Source organism: Solanum stenotomum, chromosome 4 (genome assembly GCF_019186545.1).
Source record: "Solanum stenotomum isolate F172 chromosome 4, ASM1918654v1, whole genome shotgun sequence".
In the NCBI taxonomy this organism is placed as follows: Eukaryota; Viridiplantae; Streptophyta; class Magnoliopsida; order Solanales; family Solanaceae; genus Solanum; species Solanum stenotomum.
Window position 1 is genome coordinate 13080442 of NC_064285.1, and position 11265 is coordinate 13091706.

At 33.2% G+C, this 11265-nt stretch overlaps 1 protein-coding gene across 2 annotated transcripts; it reads left to right on the forward strand.

Annotated features, from left to right (window-relative positions):
• Positions 1–8523: 8523 nt before the first annotated feature.
• LOC125862333 (cucumber peeling cupredoxin-like) lies at positions 8524–10910 on the forward strand. 2 transcript variants are annotated; one of them, XM_049542383.1, is made up of 2 exons: positions 8524–8815; positions 10366–10910. In XM_049542383.1, the coding sequence occupies exons 1-2, from the start codon at positions 8644–8646 to the stop codon at positions 10692–10694; spliced, it is 501 nt and encodes a 166-aa protein (XP_049398340.1). In that variant the 5' UTR covers positions 8524–8643; the 3' UTR covers positions 10695–10910. The 2 variants fall into 2 exon arrangements, with proteins under 2 accessions (XP_049398340.1, XP_049398339.1); XM_049542382.1 differs by lacking the exon at positions 8524–8815 and adding an exon at positions 8943–9174 and having other exon boundaries at positions 10366–10751.
• Positions 10911–11265: the final 355 nt, after the last annotated feature.

An 11265-nucleotide genomic window follows, 5' to 3' on the forward strand; every position in this document is an offset into this window, starting at 1 on the left:
TGATGCAAGAAACTATGAGATTGAGTGAAACCCTAGATTTTTCATACTTTGAAATCACCTTTGAATTGGCTCCTTGAATGGAAAATTAGACAAGGATCAAGACTACCATACCTTGCTATTGCTTCCCACGAAATCCCCTTGAAAATCTTTTGAAAACCTTTAAGAAATTGACCTTCGGAACTTGGAGTCTTCACCTTCTATGGAGGTTCTAGAGATAGATCTTTTGGAGGGGAAGGGTAGTTTGAGTTTGGGGTTTTGTAATAATGGAATGTAAAATAGAGGTTAATACTTTTAATACTCTTAAAATATGTTAATAAACCCAAAATAACCGTCTATACACTTAACTAGACTAATTAGCTAATTACCAAACAACCCCTCACCAAGGGTGACTTGGGTAGAAACCTGTGGCCATTCACGAGATCCCCATCCACGGACTGTGGATGGGGTCACAGACCGTACTTTCCCCTTCGTGCTTCATGATTGTGTCCTGCTTTGGGGCCCTTGACCTACGGAGGCCATCTACGGGGCGTGGATGGACCTACGGGGATTGGACCTCTTCCGTAGGTCACCCCTTTTTGGCCAACTTTCTAGTTTCAAGGGGTCTTGTGGGGTTAAACTTAGGGTCCTCCTCAAGGACCCCTAGGGTGGTCCTTAGGGAGTCGTATCTTGACGTTTGACCCCTAAACTCCTCAACCATGACTTGAAACAACATCAAACACCATCAAACCTCACACCAAACTCAAACGCACACACGTTAGGCTCTAGTTTAACTAGTTCATTTTTAGGGTCATTACATCTTCAATGGATTTACTAGAGAGAGAATATTTGGAAAGGGGAGTTGATTATGATTTGAGTCCTGTGAGTTATGAGATGTAAAAGAGTTGGTTAATAGTTAAAACTACTTTTATATGTCTAAATAAATGAATTAAAATGACCCCACATTAATATAACAAGTTTTGGAATTAATGGCTTTGACTTAGCCTTTGCCGTGATTAGGGCAGCTTAGCAGGCCCCCATCCACGACCCCTACCCACGGTCCGTGGTTGTACTGGTCATTCGTGGTTTGGGTCTGCAGCCCCTCATGTTGGCCAACTCAAGCCTCTAACTCACGAGACCCCACCCATGGGGCGTGAGTGGGTCTACAGACCGTGCTACTAAGTCGTAGCTTGGATAGAGATTTTGGGAGAGTTAGGGGAGGTCTAGCCTCGAATCACGACCCTCACCTACAGGACGTGAGTCCACCCACGGGGAGTGGGTGCCCATTTCTTGGATCAGGCTGTTTTTGACAGCTTTTTGGGCAGTCCCTTGGTTCTCTCCAAGGACCCTTGGGGGTCTTTGGGGGGGGGGGGTCATGCCTTGACGTTGAGGTCCTAACACGCTTGTACTAACTTAGGGAGGTTATTTTAGGACTCTAATATTTACTGTAGTGACCCCAAAAATTGATAGGTGAAACTAGAGCCTAACGTATGAATTTTAAAAGTTTAAGCATAAATTGGAGTTATGAAATTTTCCAAAAAAAAAATTGGACGTTGCCTTAGTTTTATTTGGTAAGTCCATGTGGGAATTAAGAAGTGGGTATATTTTATTTTATTTTATTTCTAATAATTATATATTGTATTAAAACTTTTAAAAGGTATTTTTGAATTCATTCTTCAAATTAAAACCCCCCAAAAGTTCTTTTCTCTAAAAGTCCTCTCAAGCTCAAGGGAGAACAAGATGTGGGCAACTAGGGTTTCGAATTGAAGGTTTCTTCCATCAAATTTTCGTGGGTTTTCTCAATACTAAGTAGGAGTGGGCATAAATATCGAAAAACCGAACCGAACCGAAAAAAATTGGTTCTTCGGTGTTTCGGTTCGGTGTCGGGTTTTTTTTTGGTTCTTCGGTTTGGAGTTCGGTGTAAGGGTTCCGAAACTACGGTGCATCGAAGAACCAAAGTTTTATTAAATAAATTTAAAAGTATTTATTATATTACTTAATTTTTAACTTTACTTGGCCCATTTCAATTTTTATATTTAGACCCTAAACTTAAATAACAAAAATCTTAATAACAAAAGTAAACCCTAAAGACCTAAAGTCTAAACTAAACAAAACTCAATTTAATTCAAGTTTGAGCAGCAACTTGGTGTTTCTACTTTCTACTTTTTTTTTTTTTTTATCATTTTATGTTGTTACTTTGAAGTGAGAACAACAAATTGATGTTCTTACCTTTTATTGTTAGACGGTTAGTTGGTGTGAAGTGAATAACAATTGTTACTTTAGCATATTCTCTCTTTATTTTTGTTGACACCGAAAAACCGATTTTAAAACACCGAACTAAACCGAACCGAAGTACAAAAAACCAAACCAATCTAGTTTGGTTTGAAATATGATGCACACTTTTCTAAAACCGAATACCGAAGAACCGAACCGAAATTTGATTAAACCACCGAAGAACCGAACGCCCACCCCTAATACTAAGGTATGGTGGCTCTTTATCTAAAGCTAGTTTTCGCTTTAGAACCAATTTCAAAGGGTTTTCAAATTCTCAAAAGTTATGAAAAACTTCTATTTCTTACTCTACTCAAGGTTTCTTGTATTAAATGGTTTTAAATGATGGATTGTGATATTGTTGAAATTAAATTAATGTTTTTAAGTGAAAAATCTCATGAACCCTCGATTTCACAAATTCCTATATTTGACTTACGAAATGGATTTGTGATAATGATTGAGTATTGATGAATTTATTCTTAGAATAGATTGTATTATTGATGTTTATGATTTTCTATATCTATTGATTAATGTTGAGGATGGCTTTGGAGGATGGTAAGTTGGCTTAATCTCATATTATTGACATAATTGTTCTTGCTTTGTTTGATCCACTTATGGTGGAGGTGTTTAATTATGGATTGTATTATGAATATGGCCTTGAAGGCATTATCTATTGAATTAAAGTGTTATCAAGTTATGAAGTGTTATTGTACTATGTGAAGGTATTCTTATGGTTATAAGGTGATCTTGTACACAGTGTTGTTGTAGTGTAATTGAAAGCATGTTCTCTTTAAATGTTCATATGTGACGATTGTTGGACTATGAAGAGTCCCTATATGGTAATGTTATGACTTGCTTGGTAGACTTAGATGTCCCTTCTTGTTACTTGAAAGCTCTTTGAATGAATGAATGTCTAGGATCAGTAAACCTAAGCATGATGCCCTTTCTATGAATGATAAAAGAGGACTTCTAGATTATATCTTGAATAGGCTAGACCTAGCATGGTACCCTTTTAATGAGTAAGTCTAGACTCCTAAATGTGAATGTTAAACCTTGAAGTGGTGAACCCTAGGGGTAATGACCTTTTTCTTATGTGAAACGATAGACTTAGAGATGGTGGACCGGAATGGTAACAAACTCTCTCTAAGAAAGTCAATGAGCTATCCTTGAATGGACCTTGATCGGCTAGAACTAAGAAATGGAGCCCTTCTTGGTAGAAGTACTATGAGTTGGCCGAACTTAGAATGGGGTCCACTCTAGTGTATACATGTGAATGAATTACTCTATGGGAACTAAGGCTAAGCACTGAGTGGATGTGGTTAGGATGGTGGCCCTACTTAAGTATGAGACTATGGCATAATGAACATCCTTGGACATTCCCTAAACCATGTGCCTACATGGGTTGCTTATTAGTTCTACCTTTGGCAAGTAGAACACCTTCCACGGAGTAGGGTAGACTCTGGATTCCATGCCTAACTAGTATGGTCTATGTCGGTTAATGCCTATTCCCATCATGTGGGATGTGAACTCTAGTTATTGGATAGGTTCTACAAAGTGTAGGTGGTAGTATGGGATGATATCTACACATTGCACGAGTAGGCCTAGAAGATGCTAAAGTGAGTTCCCCAAGTCTAAATGGCTATTATGTGAAAGTCCCCTGAATGCTTAAATGTCACCTAGGTAGTTCATTAAAGAATTTTGACTTAGCATGTTATATTGTAATGGTACATTCCTTATCTGTGGTAACCCTTAGGAACACTTAGGTGTATATAAAGAGATTGTATGGGCGGTCACTTCATGTTTCACTTAAGTGTGGCTTTGGGTAACTTGAGATAGAGGTCATTAAATGATGAAAAGGTTTACTTGTCGCTTATGTTCATGTATTGTACATTGGTACTAGTCGAGTATGTCTATTATGTGGGTATTGTCTTATATGTGGATGATGACATGAAATGTGTCTCTTATAATTGTGATATGAAGGTTTTATCAAAAATGGCATGAAAGCATATGTCTCAAATAAATGTCTGTTTTAGCATGTTTTAGCATGGTCATCATACTTAGTACTTAATTGTGCTAATCCCATATTTTGCTCTATTTTCTACAAGTGTAGGTTCCGGCAAGTGAGCGGGTTCTATAGTAAGCTTGGGATTTGAAGTTCTTCCTAGATCTTGTGGTATGTCCTCATATGTCGAGGACAAGACTTTTCTATTCTAGTGTTATGATAAGGTTCTTGTAATAGACTTAGTAGACTTCTTTTGATTGTAAAGGGTCGTGCCCCTAGTATGTTTTCAGGTTTATGTCTAAGATGGCTAAGAGACTTAGTATTCCGCTTGTGTACTTTTGAAAACTGTTTTAAAAAAATATAATATGACCTTTGTGTCTTATGGATTTTGTTTTAAAGAGTTCTTAATTCCGCACTATTTTACATATCTAATGTGATGAATACTAAGGGCTTGTATAAGACCTCCGAGAGGTCGAATACACATGTTACGACTTGGGGGTGCTCTCGAGTCGTGACATTTACGTTCAACCCCGTTTAGGCTACTAGTTTACATGTTAGGCTCTAGCTTAGTTCATTAGATTTTTGGGGTGTTACAATAATATCTTCCAACTTAATGTTCAAACATAACTTGTCACGACCCAAGGTACCCCTAGATGTAACAAGGCGTATAAGACCCCGAGAGGCCTCATACAAGCCACTTAGCATATCATAACATAAAGTAATAGAAAAGGGTGAGGAAATTTAAAACAATTTCAATACAATCAAAGTCTATAATAAACGAGCGGAAGTCTAATATCATTATCTCAAACCATCTAACATAAGAATAAATTTTGGGACACATCCTATACAATAGTCCAACATGAAAAGAAGGACATAAAGGAAAAAGGGTGGTCCAATCCTCGAATGCTATGAGGACTCACCAAATTTTCACTTCCTTGATCAACTATGAACCTAGCCACAAGTGTGAGAATCAATGTCACCGGACCCTACATTTTGATAAGAGATGTAGGCAAGAGTATGTGCTAAATTGACTGTTGGATCTTAGATCATAGACTCAGGAGCATCATACCATATGACCTATGATATAACTGTCCTAAAGTAAATGAAATTGGAGATGTTTGTTTGAATCTAGTCTTGACTTTACATAAAGTGTTACTTGTACCTAGTTTCAAATTCAATTTGTCCATTGTTTAGCATTACAACTCAAAGGAACAGTCAATAGTTGGTAAAGGCACTCTCACATGAGTTAGAACCTTCTTGTTATGAGAAAGCAATCTTGAATCTTTCCTGGCAAATGGCATTGACACAAGAGTTCGAAGCATTGTATGCAAATGATACATGGGAGCTGGTTCATCTACCAACAGGCAAAAAATCTATTGGATGTAAATGGGTGTACAAAATCAAACATAAGTCAGATGAAGTGTGGAAAGGTACAAATCTAGGTTGGTAGTCAAAGGAATCACACAGCAAGTTAGAGTTGATTGCACTTCTAACATTGTCAATTTTATATAGAGTACAGTAACCCACAATCCCTTTGAAGAGTGAAAAATATCTTCATACGGTATTGTAGGTGTACACTCATAGTACCATAAGGATGGGGAGAGTTTATAACAGTCCGTTTTCCACTAAAGACAGTGTAATACGTAAGAGGAAAAATGGCTAAGCAATTATGCTACATTAGTACCACAAACTAAAAGACAAAAAAAGTTTCCAACTCGCTTCATACCCTTCTAATTTAATCCAAATATTATACTATAATTTCAATAACGGTTGGCATTCAACGGATCCGGCTAACTTATATTAATAATGTGGTCAGTGGTGGTAGATGTCGTATTTTAAAATAGAGAAATGTATAGCAACATTCGCTTCAATCCTAACTAACCCTTCCCATATTACACTTACCAACAAAAAACAATATAATTTTCGTACTAAATTCCCCAAGGTTCTTGCAACTAATACTACTAGCAGTTCAAACAATGATAATGCAGCCGAGAGTGGCACTGCCGAAGGGCCTGAAGCGAGAATTAATGCCTTGTTTTAATTTACATATTTTACTTTTCATTTTAGTCCATTTAAAATGGATGTCACTTTCTATATTTAGTAACTCTTTCGTTCCAATATCCCGTCATAATGGGGAATTGAGGAGTCTAGGAGAAAACACTTTTACGCTTTATTAGAAGAGCTGAAACTTATAGGACATTAAAAGAAAAAGAACTGGCATTAAGAGTTTTCAGTTACTCTTATTGTTGATTTTGCAGGAATTGAGGTTCCAATCTTTATTTAAAAAATAGAGAAACAAATACAAGCTACATCATGCATTTGTTTGTATTAGACAGTTAATGTTGGAAAGTAATATTTAAATTTGTCAAATGATTAAGAAGTCTCAATGTTTTACCGATAATTAGTTTTACTATGCATTTGAGGTGCTATTATTCCTTCACTTGAGCCATGACGTTAATGTTATCATTTGAGAATGGAGCAACTAGGGATATTTGGCGTGATGTGACTCCTACAAAGTATTGTAGAAAATTATTGGATGGGGATCCAGATAGCAATGCTAATTTTGCTTTGATATAGAATTGTGTATAACATGCTCAGCGCGAGAAAGGAGACCGCAGATAAATTAAATTAAGATTTGTAGATAAACTGTGATTATCACTTTGAAATTAAAGTGTGATTTATTGCTTATCCATGTTGGTAGGAGAAATCTTTTCATTTTTTCCAAATTGGTGTTTCATGTATCAAAACAATAGAGTCAGTAGCTTAAGGTATTTTTAGATTTGATTTTACTGGAAATGTAATTATTTTCTTCATAAGACATGAAGCAAATGTGAATGTGGACGATAAGAAGAGTGCAGGATGTTTGAACAGATTTTACATTACACACTTAATATATTCACGTCCTACTTTATATCATACTAACACATTACACATGTAGAAATGTACATGCAAAATAAAGTACAAACAACTCCTTTGTTAATCAATTACAATTCAAATACATTTCAATCAAAATAGAGTAGTCAAAGTTTTAACTTCTAAACATTTAGTTTATACTAATATAATACTAGGTTGCATATTTGTTAATAATAATAATAATAATAATAATAATAATAATAATAATATATATATATGTGTGTGTGTGTGTGTGTGTGTGTGTTATTTATGTAACTATATACTTCGGTATGTTATTAGGTATTTCAATATATTATTTCTAAATATCAAATACCGTACTGAATACTAAAAAAATAAAAATGTATACCATATACCACATCAAATACCATAATACCAAAACCACGATATTAAGAATTTCGGGATGGTATGATAATTCGGTTTATATCATACCATGCCCACCCCTACTGGTGGGGAGGTGATGTGAGTCACCAATTCTTTTTTAATATGCACTTTTTAAAAAAGTATTATTCCCCCCGTCTCAATTTATGTGTCACTTTTCAAATTTCAATATTCAAACAAGTTTACCTTTGATTGTAAATTTTTCATATATCTTTTAAATATTTGAAATTGTCAATTATTGTGACTTATAATATTTTTTTATGAAGTTTACAAATATATAAATTTCATTTCAAAAAAATTGAAGATTTCATGTATAAATTCCTTTCAAACTTAAATTGTTTGACTCTCAAACAATAAAAAAAAATATTACATAAATTGAGTCTGAGAGAGTAATTATTCTTTTTAGGCTCTTAATTTCAAGCTGATGAGTATAAAGAAAATGAAAAAAAGAAATCTTAGACAGAGATCAGTGTTTGTGCTTTGCATGTATCTTGAAGTCAATACTCTCAACCAATCGAAAACTCTCTTTATCGAAAAATTAAATTATATATATTAAAATTGTAGTTCATATAGATCAAAAAATATTTTTATAGTTAAGCTTAGGCCATTTTATTTGGTATTGGAACGATTGGATCTTGACTGGATCACAAATATTTTCACCACCATCTATTCAAGTTAGTATTTGGGTAGATAGACTGTTTTTGGATAAGATTAATTTACAAAAAATTGAGTGATTTACAAAATACAAGAATAAGATAAATTATTTTACTACATAATTATTCAATTAAATTGAGTGATCATCTGACCAATTTACTCGAATATAATCATTTAAAATATGTCACATACATATATTGTTCTAGATGGAAAGTAGTGGCTGCGCGCACTTGCTGCTAATGTAGTGGATTTCCATTAACATAAAGTTGAGACCAATTAAAAATTCTTTCATTATATATATAAAGCAAATTTTGCATAACAAAATTAGTATAGGTCTCAGATAGGATATCTCTAGTAACCTACAATCATTTTTTTTTTTTTTTTTGGTTGCAAAAAACTAGAGCATTTTCTATCCCAAATAAAAAACAAAAAAAAAAAAGAGAGAGAAGATGGAGAAATTTGTTTGTGGTGCTTTAACTATGGCAATTTTGCTACAAGTTTCAATAGCACAAACAGATCATATAGTTGGGGATAGCTTTGGTTGGTCTATACCAATTAATGGCGCTGCAGCTTACACAATGTGGGCTGATGCAAATACAATCAAAATTGGTGACACCTTAGGTACTCTTTCTGTTTCAAGTCATTTGATTTTATTTTTTTTATATGATGATTTAAAATAAAAGATATTATAAAAATGTTCTTTAATTGNCTCTAGTAACCTACAATCATTTTATTTTTTTTTGGTTGCAAAAAACTAGAGCATTTTCTATCCCAAAAAAAAAAAACAAAAAAAAAGAAGAGAGAGAAGATGGAGAAAATTGTTTGCGGTGCTTTAACTATGGCAATTTTGCTACAAGTTACAATAGCACAAACAGATCATATAGTTGGCGATAGCTTTGGTTGGTCTATACCAATTAATGGCGCTGCAGCTTACACAATGTGGGCTGATGCAAATACAATCAAAATTGGTGACACCTTAGGTACTCTTTCCGTTTGAATTCGTTTGATTTTATTTTTTTGTATCTGATGATTTAAAATAAAAGATATTATAAAAATGTTCTTTAATTGAATGGTGTTAAAACATGTAGGTGGAAAGTTAGAATTGAAGAATTACTAAAAAGGAAAAGAATTCATTTCGAAATGAACAAAAAAAATAGGTCAAACACATTTAAAGTAAATAAGTGAACAAAATCATCCCTTCTTTTGATTTAAAATTAAAGATCACTTATTTTTTAGTTTTTTTTTTATTTTTGGTTTCTCACCTAGTGTTCGGTACCCACATTGGAATCCGACTAAATTTAAATTCACGCCGAAAAGTTCCACATTGAGGGGTAGACCATCCCTAACAAAGGCGACTTCATACCCAAGGGAACTCAAACCCGAAACCTCTTGATTAAAGATGAAATAGTGCGTACCACTCCACCAAAAAGTTACTTTTCTTTCTCATGTATTAGAATGGTGCTAAGTTTTTGTTAATTCACTTAACAAATCACTTATTTCAAAAAATGACATATTCGACCACTTTTTAAAAACTCTTTTAACATTAAAACTATAAACTCTTTGAATAAAAACGCTTAAATAGGAAGAGGTTAGAATCACCATGTGCGATTATTTTGAACTTTAAGAAATATGCTTTACAAAAAAGATATGAATAATTGATACTATAATATACTACCTCCGTCCATTTTTAATTGTCATAGTTTCCTTTTTTAGAGTCAAACGATAAAAATTTTGACTAATATTTTGCAATGTATTTTTTCATCATATTGATATGAAAAAAGTTGCAATTTATAGTATTTTTCGTATAATTTTTGAATATCTAATTCTTTTTGTTTAAAATATCAAATTAATGTAATCTAATTTAACTTTGAAAATTAATCAATTTAATTTTTGAAAAGCGCAACATGACATTTAAAAGTGAATAGAGGGAGTAGTAATTAAACTGTTATGGACGCTCCACATGTTGATTTGCTGATTTTTATGCAACAGTTAAGAAATCAACACTTTGTATAAATATTCATTTTCCTTTACCCTTAAACTAGTCATGCTTGAAATATTTGGTTTATACATTCTAATCATACAATTTTTCGATGAAAAGTATTCAAACGTGATATATACATAATACATATCATTTCTTGTTTTTTATTTTTTCGTTTCGAATTGTCGACCAGTTTTCAAATTTACGGAAGGAAACCATGACGTACAAGAAGTATCAAGAAGTTCATACGAAGAGTGCAATACACAAAATTCTATAGGTGAAGCAATCAAGAAAGGGCCTGCAAAAATAACTATGCAAACTCTTGGTGATCATTATTACATTTGCACAGTTGGTGAGCACTGTTTAGCTGGTCAAAAAATGGCAATTAAAGTTTCAAGCACTAATTCCTCAGCCTCAAATACTCCGGCAGACACCACTCCACCTCCTCCATCTTCCTCAACTGTCGTGTTTGCGAGTTTTCTGATAAGTTTATCTTCAATTGCACTCGCCATTTTTCTCTAAGCAGATTTATATAGGTTTATGCTCAACCTGATGACATGCTGTATAGTACACATAATTTTGATTCAGTTTGGGTTAAATTCTACTATTTTGAAGATTTTTGCCAAATCTTCTGCACACTACTTGTAATGCTAATTAAGTGTGTAATAATTTAGAGACAAAGATATATATATACTGATTAATATTCAATCTTGAATCAACTGTCTGTAATTTGAAATTAGATACATGAACACGACGAGTTAATATCTTAAAAGATTACTGATCAATTTTTAGAATTTATCTAACAATGACATTAGACTTTGTTTTGTATCAATAAAATCACTCAACTTAGACCTTTGCATTAATAAAATCACTCAACTAAATTTATCATTAAAAAAATTTGACATGATAAAATAAATTATTTTTTATGTCATATTCATAATTAAAATAATAAATAAATGATTTAAAATTAGCATTTAAATATATTTCAATCAAAATAGAGTAGTCAAAGTTTTAACGTTCTAAATATTTTATTTATACTAATACTTGGTTGTATATTTGTTAAGTAGTATTATATATATATATATATATATAT